Genomic DNA, 22,127 nt, shown 5'->3' with positions numbered 1-22,127 from the left:
TATGTAATTGGAAAAAAAATATCCAAAATAATTATTATTTTAGTTTTTTCAATATAACATTAATTATTTTCTTTCACTTATATCTTTTATAATATTAGTGATAAATAACATATTTATAAAATAATTAATGATGATATAATGTTAATTTTATAAAATTAATTATTACTCTCCTTCATTTTTATTTTATTTTTTTTATAGGTATAAACAACCTAGGACAATAATTATTTTGGGATGAAAAAATGACTAGAGGGATGACCTCGCTACATTTCGAAAGGAGTTAAACTTTACATCATAATTTGAATTATTTATATTAAATTTATACTAAAATCATGAAATATATTTAATGCCAAATAATTTTCAATATATTTCCTTCTTTAAAAAAATTCTATTTAAGTAAAAAAAAAATTCATATATTAGATTAACTCGTTACACACACCATGCACCTTAACATGATATGCACTATACTAGATCCTAGTTAGATGTTTTTTAAAATTAAAATCATACAGTGATAAGTTAGTTACACCGAGATCTCCTCTCCTTTAAATCTAAACAAATAAAAAATTACTTTTTTCAACTATATAGGATATACTAACTTAGTATAACAGTGGTGGCAAAGATGTGTCAAATACTTTTGTTAATGGCTTTTGGTCTGTCTATTAATCTGCAAATCAATTGAGTTCTTTTCTGTCTCTTTTTTTTCTTCTTTCCTCTACAAAATCTGCATTGACATGTCAATGTATGTGAATGAATAACAATAGGTACCTTGACCAGCTGGGAATGACATCAACCTTCAACCACAAAGTTTATTGTAGACAAGCACTAGTTGGAGGAAACTATGGTTTGCTAGACACCACAACCTTCATTCCTAACCCAGATTATTATGGGTAAGTAAGTGTTCCTATGGGTGTGTGAGAGACATTTGCTAAAGATAAATGTTTAATTCTACGAAACAATCATATATAGTTTCATTTAACAGAAAATTTTGGCATATTAATATCCTACAAAATATCATAAAACAGTATAAGCAATCAAATTAAGACTTGTTAGTGTGCACATGGTTAAATCTCTATCTAAGCGGCATGCCTTTAATTTGATCAGAGCTCTTTTGTGGCATCGGTTAATGGGAAGCAAAGTGCTTTCTGTTTCTCACGAAGGGTCGCCATATTTGCGTGCATACGTTCATTGCTCAAAGAAAGAGGTAAGCTCTTTTATCTCAAAATCTTTTTTTTGTATTGTCTTTGTTAAAGAAGGAAAAAAGTATTTATACACAGGTTATATCATACTATCAAGGTTTTAAATATGGTTTTGTCATGTTTGTTGAGCGCGAATAAATGCATTCGATGCACTCCAATTGTGGTCGTCTTGCTATTGCGAACGGTTAAAAAAATTTAATGTTGTGGTTCAAAAAAATTAATGTTGCCCTTCAAATCAGGAAGCAGAACTTAACGTTTTTTTAACCCTCGCATGCAATGTTTTTTTTTTTATCATAAAACACTTACAATTAATTGACAATAACTAATCATACAAATTAAAATCAAGAAGTTTTTTTTCAATCTAACTCAATGCCATTAATTTGTTCCTAATCTTGGTTTTTGTGGTTCATTTCTTTTCAGTCTGGTATCACCGTGCTACTCATAAACATGTCCAACTCTACCACTTTCGAAGTATCACTCCTCAATGAGAATCTGTACCACCCGGAAGTAGGATTAAGAAACAGAAACACGCCGAGAGAAGAGTACCATTTGACACCCAAAGATGGTAACATTCAAAGTAAGGTGGTGCTGTTGAATGGAACTCCACTAGTGCTGACCCAGTCACTCCACATCCCAGAAATGAACCCAAAGCTGGTTGATCCATCTTCTCCCATCAAAGTGAAGCATGATTCAATTGTATTTGTGCATAGCAAGAGTTTCAATGCACCAGCGTGCATGTAGTTACAGTTAGTTATCATGCCCTTACATTAATGTTTTTTAGAATCTTTTTTCCTAGTGTTATAGTCAATTTCTTTGGTTTTTCTTTAGGTCATTTGTTTCTTGGAATACACGTTTGGCTCGTGACTAGATGTTTTTTAGTTCCTATCAAATTTATTAAGACCTTATATAAATTTTAAGATAAATATTTTACTTTAAATGAAAAAAAAAATATTAAATATTTTTGTTAGCATATAAGATTTTTTTTAATAAATGACTTTTTTACTTTATAAGAACTAAAAAATGGTCGGAACGATTAACCATAAGTCATAGCGTGTAGTTCTTTGAGGAGGTTATGTTGGAGAATGTGAGTGTCAAATTATTACTATTTCTAAGGGAAAAATAATTATTTTAAAAGAAAAACTGAAAGAATAATAAATACTATAACAATTGAAGTTGAGATCAATTATAATAATTAAACAATGTTTAACATTGAAATTGAAGATGAAATTTGAAAATGAACGGGAAGGATATCATGAATACCAAAACAGATCTGCGAGAAGTTAAGCCTAGAAGTCACACCTTTAGCAAGATCGATCCACATGCGGCAGAATAATATAACTTAAATTTCAGTGAGATAATTAACTCCTTTGAGCTTACACACACTTTTAGGGAAAATGCAGACTAATTGCACATGAATAAAGAGACCTTATGAAGCTTCACTATTTCTTAGGATTGGATTTTGTGTTTATAAGGTTTAGGGTCTCAATTTGAAGGAACTGGTACATGATCTTGCCAATTACAAGATTAAAGAATTCAAGAAAAAAAAATAATAAGTACAGAATTCAGGGATCACATGCATTTTTCTTTTCGTTGAACAGGCATAAATTTCAGATGCAATTAAGAAACATCCTAATGAAGAAAAATATATTAGAAAAGTTAGGGTTCTCATAAGTATGTAAATAGTATTTAGTATATAAACCTATCTAAAAGTGAAAAGAGTATAATATGTTTTTCATATTTAATTAATAAATGTCCAAATTTTATATTTATTTTTTAGTAATTTTTTTCTCTTTGATAAAATAATTTTTGTATGATCCATGATATTTTTTAGTTCCTAATAAATTTAATATTATTTGTCAATAAATTTTTTCATTTGTTATTTGTCCTTTTGAAAGATACTAATAATAAATGAAAAATTATGAGTAGTCCTCTAAATCTTAAGAGAAATGTTATTTGCATAGTAAATTTTATATGACTAAGAGAAAGAGAAAAAAAGGAAACTATAAAATATGATGGAGAGACGTAAAGACGAAAAATGATTGTATAAATTGTTTTTAATTTTTGTATGAATCATACATTTTTTTTTAAAAAAAAATCATTCAAATTGCTCATTGAATTTTACTTAAAAAGATCAAACTTAAATGCAGATAATTTTAATTATGAGTACTTTGCTGTTTTCCAATGAACTAGAGTGTTTCCTTAATAATATATTCTTAATAAAGGTTTAACATAGACTATGGAGATTAACTCTAATATTCCTAATTGGAGAACACGACCAAAAATAACTATAAAAATTTATTTGACTTTTGTTCTTATTGAAATATATTAACTTAGAAATGATAGTGATGGAGGTTTAATACTTTTGAGAATTACTTAAATAGTTTATTATTTTATGGACTATTTAAGAGAGATGATAATATTTTAGAGACAATATTGATTATTTATTTCGTGTAAATTGTTTATGTAATTAAAATTTAATATATCACCTTGGAAGTTTGAATTAAGAATTTGTTTGGTATGACCTACAAGTATTATTATTTTGTCTTTGAGTACTTATCACACATGTACAGGAGTTGAATTCAAAATTATTGGTTAAGTCAAAATAACTTCACACTAGTTTGGTAGTGTTTGAATTAAGAATTTTAAACACTTTTTCCTTTAATTGAATATCTTCATATTTTGTTTTAAAATAATCGCTTCAATTGACGCTATTGAGAAGAGAGGTATTTCATTCTATTCGAATTTCAGATTTTCACCTTATTCAGTTGTACTGCACAGTGTGCTTTATTTTAAGACTCAGAATTATATTCTTCCTTGTCAGCATAACTCTAGGCTCTAGCCAAATTGAGATTCAAATTTTCAAACTTATGCATCCATATTTGAAGATTTTATTTCTTCTTCGTTTCATTTAAGTTCTGATTGTAGTTTATTATAGTATAAGCTTTGGCAAACATGTAGCTGTACAATGTTAAGATATCTGTATTGTTTGCTCCATTATATTGGTTCTCATACCATCTTTTATCAATCCATTAAAAAGTGGAGCTGGAAACTTGCAGTATTGTGACAAGGTTTAATATTCAACATCATACCATCTTAACTTCAAAAAAAAAAAAAAATACCATGTTTTATGGAATGTGCAACGAATAGAACTTATTTTAAACACACCCTACAATGTGGGAAAGGTGGAGCTTAAACTGCTATTTACAACAAGACGAACTTTGTATTGTTTGCTCCTTTGACCTCTTGCACATGCATTAAAAAGTTAATTTCTACTATTATTCACTGTCTCTTTGTGATAAAAAAAAAAAAAAAAAAAGTTGAGCTCTTGTGTTTGCATAATTTAAACTGTCAACTGCACTAATACTGCTTGATGTGCTTGTTGATGAAAATAGAGGTAAAGGAATGGCTCTACGTTAAGCTTACAACATGCAAACAGAGTCATGCCTGCCTTGGAATTAGTTGCTTAAACTTGCTAATGAAATTGAGGCAATCTTTTGCCTTCTCTGCTTCAATTTCCAGAGATTAAAAAAATAAGTAAACAAATTCTAACATGAAATTGAGGCAATGTTTTGCATTTTCTGTCTATGGAAGGAACTAGTACATGATCTTGCATCTATTAAGCATTAAATACTCTGTTATTAACTACAATCATGCACATAAAATTTTATATAAATCAGATATTAATAAAGACACGGAAATAACCAAAAGGAAAATCATATACAGACATACACAGTATGGACATGGTAGCTGAAATAAGAAGAAAGAACCAATTGCGAAAGGAAAACACAAAGAAATCATTTTTTTATTATCTAGTTGTTGATTAATATTATGTGCATGCTAACTCCATTCTGGCGCATTGAAGAACCGTACAAATTGTTGTCTTCTTGTCGATTTATATTATGCGCATGCTGGTGCATTGAAGCTCTTGATTTGTACAAATACTATGGAATCAGGCCCTGCTTTGATTGAAGAAGATGGATCAACCAGCTTTGGTTTCATTTCTGCAATGTCTAGTGACTTGGTCAGCACCAATGGAGTTCCATTCAACATCACCACATCACTTTGAATGTTACCATCTCTTGGTGTCAAATGGTATTCTTCCCTCATCTTCATTGGTACACTTCGTACTGTGTTCAGGACTGGGTACAGATTCATGTCATTGATGAGGAACACATTGAAAGTTGTGGAATTGGACATGTTTATGAGTAGCACAGTGATACCAGGCTGAATAGAAGGTATGACAAGTAATTTAAAAGACCAAGATTAAGAATAAATGGCATTGACTCAGAATCTTAGCTGATATAAAACCTTCTTGGTTTTAATTAATTTGTATCATTAGCTATTGTCAATTTCATCGTCAATCAATTGTTACTGTTTTCTGTTGATTATTTATCTGTAGCATTATATAAATGAGCTTACCCCTTTCTTTGAACAATGAGCATATGTACGCAGAAATGGAGATCCTTCGTGAGAAACAGAAAGCACTTTGCTTCCCATAAGTCGATGCCACAGAAGAGCTCTGATCAAATTGAAGGCATGTTTATTAATTTGACAAATATAACTGTTAAACCATATGATTACACTAATGATTAATTGTGCATGCTAAGTTTTAAATGAATTGGAGTTATAAATTTAAGGTTGGTTTGGTAGTAAAAGGAGAAGGAAGGAAGGGAAGGTTTAGGGTTCGATTTCCACTGCTAACAAAAAAACTAACCATTAAAAACTAACATTTGCCAATAATTTTTTTTTTAATGAATTAGACATTCATTAGTGGCAAATGCCTCAGACACACATATGATCACTTACCCATAATAATCCGGGTTAGGAATAAAGGTTGTGGTGTTTAGCAAACCATAGTTTCCTCCGATTAGAGTTTGTCTACAATAAACCTTGTGGTTTAAGGTTGATGTCATGCCCAGCTGATCCAAGTACCTAGATATTAATTTAAATTTATGTTACCATTGACAAAAGGAAACAAAAAACTCAATTTATTGGCAGATTAATAGACAGACCAAAAGCCATTAACAAAAGTATTTGACACATCTTTGCCACCACTGTTATAGGCTCCACCAGATTCCCCAACCCATGGTCCAGCCCATGGTGTGAATTCCTTGACTGCTTGAGCTACACTTTTGTAAGTTTCAGCAACTTGGCTCAATAAATATGGGTCTTGAACCCTATTGATGAGATCCTTGTCAACACCTTCATTTGGAATAATTTCATTTTATTAGAAACCAATCACCAAGGAATATATATTACTATTGGACAAGGCCAAAGAAGAGAATCAACTCATACCAGCACCAAGGTTGTAAATGTGGTGAGTGATTCCATCAACCACACCAGGCCCAACATTCATTAAGAAGCTAGAAAACCATTCCTTACCATAGAAACCACCAGGTCCTAGCACTTTAGGCCTTGTAGAAGCAATTGGGTACAGTAGATTAACTATATGTCTGAGCCTAGTGATGTCTTTAGCATATTCAACACTGTCTACTCTGGCTGATATCCCCTCAGCACATAGCTCATTTCCTAATAAGAATCACATTGAAAATCACAAGTCATATACGGATATGCAATTCAAATTTCAAAACTTCAATGCCAATTAAAGGAAGAAAGACTTTAGCTACCCAATTCATATGAATCTATTTTGTATCCTTTTGATATTGTGTACTTCATGAGACTTATTGCATTTTTTGGATTCCAATTTCCAACCCAGTTCTTCTTGTCCTCTGCAGAATTTCTCTTCCCAGTGAGAGCATTCAACCCAAAAATTAATTTCACTCTGCAAAACAAATAAAAATACATGTGAGAATTAATACAGTTATGGTAACAATCATAACAATTTTGAGAAAAAAGGATGGTAATTAATTAAATAAAGCATAATATTGCGGTACCCAGTTTTGTTAAAGAAGTCATTTACTTCATCCCATCTCACTTTGGGAAGGCAGGCTTGGCTGAAACCAAAAAGACCATCAGCCTTCTTTTTGAAATGTGGGCATTTCTTTTGCTTCCCAAATTGGTAAACAATCTGATCTTCCAGTGAGCCACCTAATCTGATCCTCAGGGGATTAAATGCTGTCAAAGTTTAGATTAATCATGTATAAGTAATGTGAAATGCAGCCACTCTTCTCTATATATCATATAAAGTATTGTGAAATGAAGAAACTCCAGGAATAAGGATGAAAACTACTTATACAAATACAAACATCACCGGAAGGACTAATAATATTTTTTCTGCATGAAAATTTTGTATTGAATATCAATATTTTTTGTATAGATCACATGTATCATCCACGGGAAGCAATCCTGTTCGAGCCTTGTGGGACCACTATGGGCAACTCTCCCTCTGAGGAGGTAGCTGCATATCCAAGACTCAAACTCAAGACATCTGGTTAAGTTAGAACAACTCCGTGACAATTGATCTACGCGTTCGGTGGTATATTGAATATCAATATGATTGGACTTAAGAAAAAGAAAACTTACCCTTGACAGCATTTGTTAGAATTTTGTTATCCAAGTCCTGTAAAAGTTGAAAAAAAGAGCTAAAATACAGGAACGAAAACAGGATATAAGTCTTTAAAAAAAATAAGATGAAAATATGCATGGTGCATTATTGCTTAGTGTTAAATACCAGATTGAGAATGCCTGCTTGTCCCCATGGACACTGGTCATAGTCACACTTATTAGCAGGCCACCAGTCCAATGTTGCGCAGATAAAATTATCATCTGTGTTAGCGATGCTTGCCACCCCTTTCACTTCGAGTTTAACATCTTCTGCTGAAGACAGGGAAAATAATAATAAAAGAACAACATAACATAGAGTTACTTTCAAATCCATTGTGAAAATTGAAAATTGATCGATGGAAAAGAACCACACAAGGTCTTTGGTATTTATATCGTTACTAGTACTTACTACATGCCAATATTAATCGACCTAATCACTACTTTTTCGTAAGTTATTAGCTGTTTTTTTTTTTTGTTTGTCTTAAATTCTAATTAGGATCATGTATCTATCTGTTTTCTAGGATTTCAATCTGTTTATTGTACTTTGTGCTTTTATTTTATCTATCTATAGTATATTCATATTCCTAACTCGGTCTGTACCAAAAAACTAACAAAATTGTACCAAAAAATATTCCTAACTCAGCTTTATCTTGCATGACGAAACGATTTTCATTGTCAGAAGTCAACTTCTGGTCGAACATATGCCATATATGTCAGACTTTGTAGCCAAAAATTGCTGGCTAACAGTTTTTCCCACATATATATACTGGGCACAGGATATGCCCTATTAACTATCCTTCTTAACTGACTCAATCTTTTAAACAGACAACAAATTAAAAAATTTTCTTACATATAATTAATACTCGTATTAAATTTTCTCTCATTTACTTTATAAGCAAGAATCGAATAAGATTTTTTTCTTTTCTGAGTTGAAAATCGAATAAGATAGTACCAAAAATTTACAACTCAACCAGTTGTTATAGACCGCCTTCTCCATTTTCTCTCTTATTTTATTTTTTCTCACACTTTTTATTCATTTTTCTTTAAGTTTAATTACCAGCTAGTTTAAAAAAACTTACATGATTAACTAATTAAAAATTTATTGGAATAATTTTTAATTAAATTATTATGAAACTCAACATTTATGATGGATTTTGTATTAGATGAGATTTTTTTTAAAAAAATTACATTGTTGGTTTATTTTAATTATTATTTTTTTCTCCAGTTTATTAACAAAAAAATTGGATGCACCGTGATTTCATCTAGGATATTTCAATTTCAATGCTAAACTGAAGTTACACCAAATCCTAGTTCATCAGGACAATCTTTCACATTATCATTTTTTTTTATCATGTTGTTGGTGCGGAGTACGGAATATCAAACACTTTGCTAATATTTATTTTTCTTTAATTTTCTTTTTAATAAAATTATATCACCTATCATATGTGTACTTTTCTCTTTTTTTAGGTGTTAAATAAAATATGATGTACAAAAAATATTTTCCAGTTTTTATCGATCGATCATGAAATATTTCTCCTACAAAGGATGTCCATCTCATGCACAATCTTGGTCATTATATATTTTTCTCAAAAAGCTGCAAAGAAATTCCACAAAACCTTAATCTTATATGCAGATCAATTCAGGAAAAGCTCAAAATGTGACCTTTTAAACATTCTGTAGCACAAAAAGTGACCACTGTGAATATAAGCTCTCTCATGTGTGTCTTTTATTATTTGCCGTCCTTTATCCTCTTAGATGCTGAACACATAATAGAAAGCAATATTTCATATTGTTTTAATTTGCTGGAAAACTCAACTGGGGAGGGATTCTTCAAAAATCATCAGCAAAAACAAAGAAAAATGCATGTGGTGGAGAATGTCAAATAAGATCCTATACTGACAGCTAATTCTACAAAGAACAAAAGAATACTTGTCTTCCCTCACAAGGCACTTGAGTTCCAAACCAATTACCACATGCAAAGTATTTTTGGCCTTGCTTGCCCTCCTCCAAATAAACAGTCTTATGACAAACCTAAAAAGTTTCCTTTCCAAGGTTTCTTCTATATATTTCAAAAAGCACCTGCCTATGGCCAATGGATGACACATAGAAGGGAAGCCTGGGAACAGAATTTGAACTAGAATGGAGAATTTTTTGAATCAGATGAGGTTAGTGCTTCTAAATTTTCATTGGGGCCAACATGTTTTGCTATTTCATGCCACTCGTATATCCGGCCGAACTGATCTCTTGATAATTAAGGAGACATTTTGGTTAAATATTTAAAGATTGCATCAACTATGTTATCGAGGCCAGTTTGCAATATATTCAATATGAACTATTTGTATTTGAATTTAGATATCTAATTAACCAAAAATTATTGCATGGTATGAAACTGTCATAGTCCCAGACAATTTTCATGTGGCACAGTAAAATTTTATTGACTTTTTAGAAAGCCGATTATATGAACCTATAGCATTGGTGCAGTGGTGTAAGGTTTTATTATATTCATATACAGGAGACAATCCATTTAGCAGGAAAATCATTGTTTGGTTCATTGTTTGGTTCTTTTCTTGTGTAAAATTCCCTTAGATTAGTGGCAGTCACACACCACTAGTGGAATTAATTTCTGACTCGGGAGGTTGGGGGCACACATAGTCTTTGACTCAAAAAAAAAAAAAAGGCAATTACATGACATATCATGTAAAAATTAGCCAATACAATAAAAACAAAGTATAGGTTCAGAACCACATAGTAATTTCTCCTTTATCAACATGATCATTTTACATAAAATTTCGTTTCTCTGCGGTCTCTCTTCTTGTGTTAGTAGTTGGATGCATGCTCATAATAGTAGCTGCATAAAGTAGTTTCTCGTTCAACTAATATATTTTCACATATTCTATAAAACCACGATTAAGGTGCTCACAATTGCTATCCGTTTATATGAACACTTACCAGGGATTCGAAAATAACATTTCAGAAGACTCAATCTTTCAAAGGTATATATATTTTTCCCTCCCCTTGGGGTCTTTATTATCTGTGTTACTATTAGCATATTAGGAAAGGGTGTCATGGTGAAGATGTAAAAAGCAAGGAGCTGAGAATTTGTGATATTCTGTAAACCTGTAACCAAAACAAGGGACTAAAGAATAAAGGTAAAAAAAATAATGTATATTCCATTTAACCAAAGATTGAAACACATGAATGAATGAAGATTTTCTGTCAGATTTTGTCTTAAAATCAATGAGCCAATTTGTTAAGAAACTCTGGTGACATTTCCAGGAGAGAAGAAACAGGGTGGTGAGAATTGGCTCCAGAAACAGTTTTCAAGGAAAAGGAGTGGTGATCATGACTCCAGAGACATGGACCACGCTGCTGCGGTAGCTGCTGCTGCATTCGCAATCAACTTGCAAGATGTTTCTGAACAGAAGAGTGAGACCCTAGAGGCCTCATTGACAAAGACCAAAAGCAAGGTTGATGGCCCAAAACCTCCAATTCCCCTACTTAATAGTGCTTCCAAGCGATTGTCAGGTAAGGAAGAGAACCTAGAACTCCACTAATTAATACTCTCTCCTCCCTTATTATAAAATCATTTTTAGAAATTTGTTTATTTCTTCTTGTAAAATCTTTTTTCTAATTTCTAGATACATTAATTAATTATTTTGTTTCCTACATGTCCTTATTTAATTGTTCTCTCTCCTAACATTGATAAAAATCAATTAAGTCGATAGAGAGATAAAAAAAAGATAATTTTGAAATGATAATACAAATAATTGACATATTTGATTAACTAAACTAACAATTTTTCTTAAGAGAGATGAATTAGTTGAAAGAGTCTTATAATTAGAAACGGAGGGAATAATATTTATCCTCTAGAAGGGATCTAATGTCGAATAATATATTTGAAGATTTAGTCTTCAACAAAATCAAATGACCTGTGTGATTCATGTAGTCATTCATGTAGTCGATTTCACCCAGGGGAATAAGATTTTTGTAATTGCTGTTGTAACCTTTCGGGGGAAGGGGAATTCAAATATTATGTGTGCATCATGTTCAGGTTCATTTAGATCTAAGAATGACCAAGGTAAGAAGCCAGAAGAGACCATTACCCCTGCACCATCAATGAGAAAGAGTTCAACTTTCTCTGATGAAAAGCCTGAGTCTTCAACAAAGCCTTCCCCTGTAAGACAACCAACTGTTACCGAAAGGCGCACAAAAGCAGATGAATGGGAGAGAGCCGAGTTTCAAGAGATCAGACAAAGGTATTTAGATTTTGGATGTTACATTACATTGAATTTCTACCAAAGAAGCAGTTCTCAATCAGAATTTCAATAAATGATACCATGCTTGATTCATGCATTATTACATGCACTTTATACTAATGGAAAAGAAATTGTCAGGTACGACAAGTTGAGAGAGGTGATAGATTCATGGGAAAACAAAAAGAAGATGAAAGCTAGACGCAAGCTGGATAAGGAAGAGGTTTCACTCTGCATTTCTTTATATCTAACCGAAATTAGACTCATGACATGTGATTCTTGTGATTGAGCATATCAGCATGTGATTCATCAAACAGCTTATAACATATGAAGTAAAATAGGAACATCAAAATTTATTCCCTAAACTTTTGACTCATTCATTTAAGCCTTATATTTAAATTGTTTTTAATGAAACAATCTACTTGGCCATACATGTGGGTTTCTGTAATCAAATTTCATCTAAATTAAGCCGTTAAATGCTTCCACAGGCAATGTCAGATGAGCCTTTGGTCTAACTTGGTAAATTAAGCCATAAAATTAGTATGTGGTACCTAATCACGATTTTCTAAAATTGCAGAGAGGAGTTGCGCAAAGAAGGATGAAAGCTTTGGAAGATTTTCAGAATAAGATTACGGCTATAGATCAAATTGCAGATGGAGCGAGAACCAAGGCGGAAGAAAGCCGGAGGAATGAAGAACAAAAGACAAAAGAGAAGGCAAATGTAATTCGAACAACAGGCGAGATGCCTGGCATTTGCTTCTGCTTCTGCTTCTGAGATCACCAATTATGTAGCATCACTGGGTTTGGGGAACTAACAGAAATATATGCTTCATAATTCTATCCATATATAGCTCTTAGTCTTCATTCCTACTAAAGCATGGCATCTTCCTATAAAAATTGGAAAAAGAAAAACTGAAAAGTTGAACAGATACACGAGCTACTTGTGTAAATTAGTTGCTTTTTTTCTTGCTTTAGAGTTTAGTTTTGGTATAAAAAAAAACATTACCAGTTTGAGTGTCAACTTTATTTTCAGGAATGACAAATTAACCAATAAAATGATTTATCATGTAATGAAACTACAGAGTTTAATTGTTTAATCAAGTTAACCCAAACTGTTATTTTCCCCTTGGTTTTTCACTTTCAGCAATTAGTCATGTTTCTGAGTAAGACAAACATTGGAGGGACCAACTGGAAACTTCTGGAACGTTAGTTGGAAAAATTAAAAAGGTTTTGAAATTAAGAAAATCCTGACTATTGATGGGATACCAAAATTGCTACTACATCCACTCTGTTTATATGCAAAACTAAAAGTAGAGCTAAAATAATCCAACAGAAAATAAACAAGTGACAATCCAGAGCTTAATAAGTGATAATAAAGCCTTTTTATGCTTTCTTATACAAGCTACAACTATTTGTTACTTCTGGGAAATGCAGCAAAACAGTTTCATTTAAGTTTTTACATTTCTAAAAAAAACTTCCATATTATGAATCATAATTTTTAATATATATCTTTTAATTAGAAAAACATTTTTTTCTTTAAAATAGACACAGTGACCAATGACCATTATGCGACAGAATGAAGAATCTGACGATTATTCAAACCATGGTAACAGGAAAAGCATAGGCCGAAACGACATTTTAAATCTCAGGTACAAATCAAGCCCCGGACTTAGATATTGCATGAAACATTTTCTATAAGGATCACATAGCCATAGTCATTCGAATACATCAACTTTTCGGCAAGTGAACCTTGTTCTCTGTACAAAATATAATTACACACTTAAGAAAAAGAAAAAAAAAGGAAATTAATAATAAAAATACAACTGCTAAAAAATAAAGTTCCTCTCAAGATTTTCAACTTAAAGTTGATACGAAAGTTGCACAAAAATTACAAAAGATATAGAACCATAAGAATACAAAACCTAAAAGTAACAAAGAAAGAAATTACCAAAGTACAACAATCAATCCAAAGATATATATTGCTCTTTGCTGAAGTCGGATTGACATGATGTAACAGTCTGCTGAAGGCTATATATATCTTAAGATGTTATTTCTCTTACCAGCCTCTGGATCGTAGGGTATGCAAAGTACAAGACGAGGAATGATGGTATAGCAAAAACAATAGTGACTAGAAAGTATAGGACTAGAATAACAGCACTGCAGGGAACTAAGAAAAGGGCAATCAGAAGGAAAATGACAACCAATGGGAACTTGGATGTAAAGTGAAGGAAGAAATCGAGGGATTTATGAAGGGAAAAGTGGTGTGTTTCTCCATCATTGTCACGAACATCGCGGTTAGATCCCAACAATCTAGAACAAGGACTTACTGAGGCCCTTCTTAGGTTACAATTAGTAACTTGGCTTCCCAGAAGGTTGCACTTGGGAGACCAGATTGGTTGGTTGTCTGTGCAAGTGGAAAAGACTTTATGCCTATCACCATTCAGGCTCTCAACCATCCAGAGAAGGAAGAAGTTCTTGCAAGGATATTTAAGATTCCCCTTGTAAATGATCCGGAATGATAACAGGTGGCACCATGGACAAGAAATGAAGAATGGAATCTTGATTTGCTGAGTAGGAAATTTCACCACTGCCCATTGCAGTCCTAGGATGCAATTTTTACAGAGGGTGTGGCCACACCATAAGACGTAGGGCACATTCTCAACTATGTTGAAAGATTCCCAACATATTGGGCATTCCAGCCCTTCGTCTCTGCTGGCATTAGAGCAGACCTCATCATCTGAGCATTCAGCAGAAGTTTGACTTGGCTGTTTGGAGCCTCTTTTCAATCCAATGCTTGTAAGGGCATTTGATGCAAAACTCCACATCATGAAAGATGACCAAATTTACAATGCAAAGGCAGTAATCATTGCAGCCATTGCCCAAAACAGAAGCACTTTCCCATGAACCTGGGCATCAGCATTTTCTCTTCCCTTGTTGACTATCAAGCCCTTTCAAGTTTCATCTCAATCAAAATCTACAAAAAATAAATAAATAAATAAATAATAAATTAATTATTGCATGACTGCATAAAATAAATACAATCAATGTTATTTAAGAGTTAAGATTTAAATGCAGAAAGTAAAACTAACACAATTTCCAAGTACTACCAGTCATTGGTATATATCACATTTTTAACAGCACTTCTAACTCAACTAATTTATCAAGCATTCTCTTACATCCAAGACAAATAGACTCATTAAAACCATAAGATAAGACTCTATGTCAAAATTGAAAAGCCAGAAATTTTTATAAGTTATAAAGGGCATCCATTAGCAAGAAAATACAAAATTTGAGGAAAGAGATGGGAACACAATTGTTGGCAATACTGTACTCTGTTTCTCCCATTAATAAGAAGCATAATCTTTAAGACAACATGATTAAATTTATTCTAAAATTTTAACAACCCAGACCAAGGTTTTAAAAAACGGTCCGATCACAATTTCTGTCATAACGACAAGGCTGTTGGGCTCTCCGTGACCACAATTGTGGCCACATTTGTCTGCCACTTCCCGCAACGTTAAGGATTGCAACTTTTAAAAACCTTGACCCAGACAAAGTGTTAATTAGAAATTGTCAAGTTAAGCCACCAAAGACTATCATATCACAGCGCCACGCCAATACATCTTTAAAAAGGCTAAGAATAAAACAAGTACTAAGATTATGACAAACGGATACTAACTACGTTGGAAAAAACAACTTTTTACTTGATGTGCAGCACAGAAACAGAGTTTACACTTTAAATAGTGAATGAAGTTTTTCATCAACAGCGCAATTTCCCACAATTTCAGGAAACGTGACAAAACTGAGAATTTAAGACCCCTAGCCTTACTCTGACCGACGCAAATGTCGAAAACTGAAAGAAAAAAAAAACACATTGCGTGTTCGTTTCACATTGCTTGCGAGCCGTTTTCAATTCAAAGGAACACAATGAGCACAATCACCACTATTGATCAACCGTTTTCAACTCAACAAAGAGCAATCACATTTCAAAGTCTAACCCGTTCTAAATGAATAAAGCTGTTAAAACAGCATCATAACAAATTTCAATTCCAATCACAAAGATCTATTAAAATTAAAAACAAAAAGCAAAATCTCGAGATTAACAAGTGAAATCATAACTAACAAAACCTATCTCACACTATCTCCGTCTTAAAGCTAACAAACACGGAAACTTTTCAAATTAAAAATCAAAAACTGAAACCAAAGTCGAAAAGGGGAAAATACAAATTGCAAGGAAAAACATAAAAACCCCACCGTGAACGTGGAGCGTGGGAATCGAGAGCCAACGGAACGCGATTTCGATTTTGGATTTCTTTAGGAATTGCAAAATGCGGCGAATCTGGAAAGCGGAGAGGAAAGAGCAGAGATCGATAGAGGAAGATCGGGCTCTCTCTTTCTCTCTCTCTCTCTCGATCGATCGATCGACCGCTCTCAGTCACTCTCGCTCTTTAACCGTTGCGAATGGCATGAAACAAAGGGGAAAAAACGGAAGGTGAAAAAAAAACGACGTCGTAGAATGGGTTTTGGAAGTTTTGGTTGGAAAACGAGGCTGGCGTTGCCTTATTGATTTTTATAACTTAATCGAACAAGGAACAGAATTGCAGGCCGCCCGCCGGTCAATTCTGCGTCTTCACCGGATTATATATACTTATCAATTTTTTAGATGATTAAATTTGAATTCTATGATTCAACACTTAAGATTTAATATCAAAAAATTACATGATTATTTAAGTTGAGATAATAAACGTTAATAGTCTATATGTGTTCTATATAATTATCAATTTATAATTTTAAATAGAAAAAACAGATGAAGAGCGGGTCTTTGCATGAAGAGAATCATTTTATAATTATTTTGTTTAACCTTTTTATTATAAATTCATGTACTTTGAGTGTAAAGTTTTTTAAATAGCTAATAAATAATATGGAAGTGGACAAAAAAATATATAAAAAAAACTATTAATGTATTTTAATTAAATATAGAATAAAAAAAAGAATTTAATTAGAACTAGAATGTAGTGAGAATATAAAGATTTTATAATGTCATTTAATAATAAAATTATTAATTTGTATAATAATTAATTTAAAAGTCTTGTGTAAGATAATTTCTTATTAGTTGTTAATGATGATCAAGATGAAGTTGGTCTATATATTATAATACTTTGTTTAGTAGGTTTCAATAAGTGTTTCTTTTACGAGGTCACACGTAGACATGACAATTGAATTCACCCCTAAAGGGATCGACCCACACTCGACTTGAGTTTGATGGATAAAAATTGAATTGATCGGGATTAGGGTTAGGGTCATGGTCAGGTTTTTCTCACTCGAGAAAGTCAAGGGCGAGGGCATGGTTGGGTATTGTGATCCCCGCCTGCACACGCCCCAGTATTAATATAACATAAATAAATGATATAACTAAATTACATAACTAAACCCTAATCCCAATACATATATAATTCCATACGTTGTTGCTCTCTACTTTTTCACTTTTAGACCTCATCGTTCAATGTTGCTTGTGCTCGTGCCTCCTTTATAGCATCATTGTGCTCGTGCCTCCTTCATCGTGTTGTCGTCTAGCTACTCTTTGCGCTCGTTCATTATAGTTGTTCTCTATGCTTGTTCGTCGTGTTTGGTATAAGGTGGGTGGGTTTAATCAACCATATAGCTGTTGGATTTAATCATGTTTGGGTTTAGCGAGAACAGGCAAAGGTGGGTAGGTTGCTTCGGGTTATGTTGTCATCACCAAGGATCGCTAGTTCACAGTCGAGCAGGGAAGATCTGGAACACCTCACTAGCAAGGTAGAACGCAATTGTGGAAGAAGCTCTGCAACGCACCAATCATGCACTAAAGATGGACGTCAAGGCGGAGGGCCTAGATGATGCCTTGTTGTGTTAATACTTAAGAGAGTGTTGTATCTTGCTACATTAGTGTAATTTCTAGCTTCAATGGTATTTTTTTTTTGCTAAAATATGTTTTTTATCCTTATAAATATCGAAATATTCAAAATTCGTCCATGCAAAATTTTGAGTATATTTTTTGTCCTCACAAAATGTAAATGTGTGATATTTTGGCTCGGAACTAGATTCAAGATATACGATCCTACGTGGTCATGTTTGGTCCTTAGCAGTAGGTTAATACGTATCAATGAACTTTTCAGTAAAAAATGTGTGTGTGTGTGACCTCATACAACATGTTTCCAGCAGATTCAGCAGACCAATTTTTTTTGGCTTTTTTAGTCTCTCAGTTTAACCTTTTCATAGGTCTTAGAATTATCTTGCTGTGAATTTTGCTTAACTTTTTCCTCGTAACATTAAATCTAGTGATCAAATAAGTCCTAATTCAATCTAGCATAGCTATTATTGGCTTATCTATTGCAGGCAGAATTACACTATTAAAAGACTCACACAAGTTATTCATGAAAACAACACACTTGGAAGCAGCTACAAGTTATTAGCATCTTTGGCCACAACTACAAGCATTTCCCCTTATACCGTGTCTTAAGATGACAACCATTTACTCCAATAAAAGGTATGCAACCATCTACAAAACCTCTTTTGCAAGCATCCATATACATATAAAAAGACCAAAATCGTGGTGACAAAGTAGGAACAGGTATGTTCACATAAATCTTGAAGGTGTTGTTTGCATTTTTGGATATGAGTTTACTACTATAACACCTTAGCAATGTGTATTGTTTCAGTGCATCACCGTCAATTTGATGCAATGCTAGTTTCGTAGCAGAAATTGCACAAGATCTTGTTAACCCCACAACATAAGTGGATTTCATCTCTTGGATAATCTGGGGCAATGTGAACCTCTGAGATGTTCTGAGTTTTTTAAGCAACACCTTTGCAACCTACTTTGGATTTGCATTTTTGTTGTAAAAAACTATGGCACAAGTATGGGTTAATTCCAATGTTTTCAATTTGGAAGGTAGTAGTCTCACCAACCCTAGATACATATTCTTTGAGTGGACATTCCTTTTTCTTATACACAACCCTAACCCTTTATGGTCATTTTTGGGGAAACTGACTCGATAACCATTCAAGACAAAAATACTCCATCATGCCTTCCTTAAGATCTTGCAAAGAGGTGAACTTTATTCCTAATGTTCACTTGGAAGCCTTGGACATAGATTATTTCCAAAACATTGGAAACTTTTTTTCAGGCGTTGTAGTATCATCCTTGTTAACTCATTGGCAAGTACACCAAAATTTCTTAAGTAGTAAAGTAAAATGGAAGTCTGAATGTCGAGTCCACAGAGACTTTGTTTGTACTTAGATTGATGTATTCTCAATTTTCAAACAATTAATAAATTGAATTAAAGATTTGAGAGATGGAAAATTAAAACTAAATTGACATAAAATTAAACTAATTATCTAAAACAAGCAAAAGTAAGAAAAACAAACACTTCAGGGATGTGAAGGTTGATTCAGAATGTGAATATGTTGGGGCCTAGCCTACCAAAACTACTTTCGATGTAATGTTAATTATTTTTCTCTATTTAATATCATTCAAATTATCACCCACATCTTCTCATTTACTTTAACCATGATCCCTCAAGTGAAATAGTCTAATCTACCTAATATGTCTCCTAATCCCTTAAGAGAATAAACTATTTAACTTGCATTATGAACAGAAGGTCTATAAATTAGGCTAAACAACATCATTTTATCCCTAGATATGAATCATTTAGATGCTCTTTCCCAATTCTTAAGAGAATAACATTTTCCAATGCCTAAACCCTTAAAATATACCATGAAAATGTGTGATTAAGCCACAATCAATAAGATTAAGCACAGAAAAGAGACAATAATAATTAAAATGACATTAAATAAATAGTAGGAAAGAAATTAAATCTTGAACGTTTGGTTGCTAGGCTCCCAACAATAGGGATTTAACCTCTCATTATCATGAGAGGCTTTACAATTGTAAGGGGTTGATGAGAAGAGAAAAAAATAAAGAGGGATGAAGATGGAGGGAAGGAATAACTTTCCCCTATTTGGGAAACTCTAATTTTAATTTCTTTAAAATTAGTAAAAAAAAACAATCACCAAACCATACAAGTAAAATATGTTAGCAGTTTACAATTGTCATAAATAAATTAAAAACTAAATTTTGGTGATTAAAAATCACAACAAAGTATGAAATTATGAATGCAATGAACAAAGAAGGACCAAAATTAGCTTTTTGAAAATTTGATAGACTAAGAAAAATAATTTTGTTAAGGACTGAAAAAACAATTATCCAAATTTGAAGGAATAAAAGTACATTTAAGTAATTTTTTAATATATTAATCACTTGACTGTTTTTTAAATTTAATCAGAAATAATAGTTTTCATTTTATATATTTGAGTTGATTTTTTTATTGGTTTTAAAGAAATAATCATAAAATTTTCTCTCAGAAAAATGAACGCCTTCGCTGTCTTATTTTAGTGGAAGTGAGGCTTGGATGCAAAAGGTAATGGCAGATAATTTTTTTTTAGTAAATATTATTCCTTTTTGAGAAATTTAAAAGAAAAATAGTTACAACTTTCTACGAAATTTTATCACCCTTTTTTAGCCAAAAATGTCTTATTCATTTTAAGCTTTCTTTTTTGGGAGGAGGAGTGTGTTCAATTATTCATTTTACGTTCGACCAAATGAGTTTAATTAAGTTAATTTAATAATGAATTATTAAAAATCTTTTATACTTTGATTTTTATGAATAAAAATATATTTTAATGTGGTACAGCCTAGCTTGCAACATAGTTCAGTTTGGAGTTTGGACATTTGGTTTTAGAAGTTGGGCTAGAGACTATTTTGTCAGGGGTGTTTTTCTTTGTGCACCTAACAAATTGATGGCGCACTCAACATTTTAAGTAAAATGACAAAAATATCTTTCACTTAAAATTTGAAAAAACATTCCCTCTTTCTCTTTCTTTCCTCACACACTGTTCATCATCTTCCCCATTCCATTGTGCCATTTCTGTGGTTTTTGGTGCCTCCTCTGTCATTGCTTTCATCTATGTCGTGTCACCATCTCGTATCCCGTCGTCGTTGTCTTTCGCTGTTGTAAGTTCATTTGCTTCCCTATGCTTCTTTCAGTTTTGGCGTGAAGGATTGAGAATCCGTATAACTCATACAGATTTGCCAACCCGTATGAGTTATACGGATTTCCCAATCCGTAACTTTTTTTATAATTTAAAATTAAAATAAATAGTTATTATTTTTAATTTTTTCAATATTAAAAAATATTAATATATTTTTTATAAAAATTAATTTGTAAAAAAAATATTTTGGAGAAATTTTTTGATTTATTTAAATTTTTTTAAGTTGTTTTTTAATAAAGAAGTTAAGTAGTTTGTTTATTTTAGAAACAATGTATAAATATATATATATATATATATATATATATATATATATATATATTATTGTGATTTAATATATTTTTTAAAAAAACAAGTAGATTTTTTTAAAATATATTTGTAAAAATATTTTTTTTTGCAAATTAATTTTTATAAGAAATATATTAATATATTTATAATTAAAAAAGTTAAAAATAATAACTATTTCATTTAATTTTAAATTATAAAAAAAAATTACAGATTGTCAAATATAACTTACGAATTTTTAATCCGTAAGTATTATACACAGAAAACAAAAAAAAAATCAATGACAACTTACTTTCATCGTTAACCACCACACCAACTACCACTATAACCATTACTTGTCGACGTACCTTCATAATACTTTCACCTCAATCAAAGCGAACACAATGCACCTCTTCTCTCATGAAAATGAAAAAACACAACGAAATCAAGAAAATGAATGAGTTAAGAACGTGAAAGAAAAAACTAAAAGGAAGAAGCAGAAGAGCACACAGGGGTATTTTTGGAATATTTAATTATTGTTGGATGCACAAACAATATGGCTGGTGCACAAAGCAACAGCTATTTGTTAGACATGGACAAGTCAGCTTAAGATTAAGTTTTGGGCTTTTGATTTGGTTTTTCAGTGATAGGTTTTATTTTGAAAATACGGGATGCCACTAAAAATGACAACATCTTCGGTGTTTGTGTTTGCTTCCTAAGGTAAGCTACATCACAAATGTCAATAATGTGGAAAAGATGAGAACATCTCTTATATGCTGTCGATAGAATGACAACATAGTGAGTCCATGTGGGGATATAAGCCATT

The 22,127-nt window shown here is 32.1% G+C and overlaps 3 protein-coding genes and 1 long non-coding RNA gene across 4 annotated transcripts; 2 read left to right on the top strand and 2 right to left on the bottom strand.

The window, feature by feature from the left end:
• Positions 1-598: 598 nt before the first annotated feature.
• Positions 599-1,116, top strand: LOC114387159. The gene is made up of 3 exons (XR_003661250.1): positions 599-647; positions 759-884; positions 1,099-1,116. It is a non-coding gene; the product is annotated as an uncharacterized LOC114387159 (long non-coding RNA).
• A 3,690-nt stretch (positions 1,117-4,806) lies between these two features.
• LOC114370927 (heparanase-like protein 2) lies at positions 4,807-8,031 on the bottom strand. Its single transcript, XM_028328334.1, has 9 exons — positions 7,825-8,031; positions 7,677-7,713; positions 7,088-7,268; positions 6,821-6,975; positions 6,489-6,722; positions 6,206-6,395; positions 6,000-6,125; positions 5,613-5,712; positions 4,807-5,417 (listed from the first exon to the last, which is right to left on the bottom strand). The coding sequence occupies exons 1-9, from the start codon at positions 8,029-8,031 to the stop codon at positions 5,091-5,093; spliced, it is 1,557 nt and encodes a 518-aa protein (XP_028184135.1). The 3' UTR covers positions 4,807-5,090.
• Positions 8,032-9,750: 1,719 nt separating this feature from the next.
• On the top strand, positions 9,751-13,071 carry LOC114387130 (remorin 1.4-like). Its single transcript, XM_028347267.1, has 6 exons — positions 9,751-9,862; positions 10,650-10,690; positions 10,974-11,222; positions 11,749-11,953; positions 12,092-12,173; positions 12,528-13,071. Exons 1-6 carry the CDS (start codon positions 9,837-9,839, stop codon positions 12,723-12,725), a joined length of 801 nt encoding a protein of 266 aa, XP_028203068.1. The 5' UTR covers positions 9,751-9,836; the 3' UTR covers positions 12,726-13,071.
• Positions 13,072-13,583: 512 nt separating this feature from the next.
• LOC114387120 lies at positions 13,584-16,585 on the bottom strand. The gene is made up of 2 exons (XM_028347255.1): positions 16,205-16,585; positions 13,584-14,924 (listed from the first exon to the last, which is right to left on the bottom strand). The coding sequence occupies exon 2, from the start codon at positions 14,776-14,778 to the stop codon at positions 13,990-13,992; it is 789 nt and encodes a 262-aa protein (XP_028203056.1). The 5' UTR covers positions 14,779-14,924; positions 16,205-16,585; the 3' UTR covers positions 13,584-13,989.
• Between the last annotated feature and the right edge of the window lie 5,542 nt (positions 16,586-22,127).

This window comes from Glycine soja, chromosome 2 (genome assembly GCF_004193775.1).
Source record: "Glycine soja cultivar W05 chromosome 2, ASM419377v2, whole genome shotgun sequence".
Classification (NCBI taxonomy): Eukaryota; Viridiplantae; Streptophyta; class Magnoliopsida; order Fabales; family Fabaceae; genus Glycine; species Glycine soja.
Note: the sequence above shows the minus strand (reverse complement) of the source record. Positions and strands in the feature narration are given on the sequence as shown.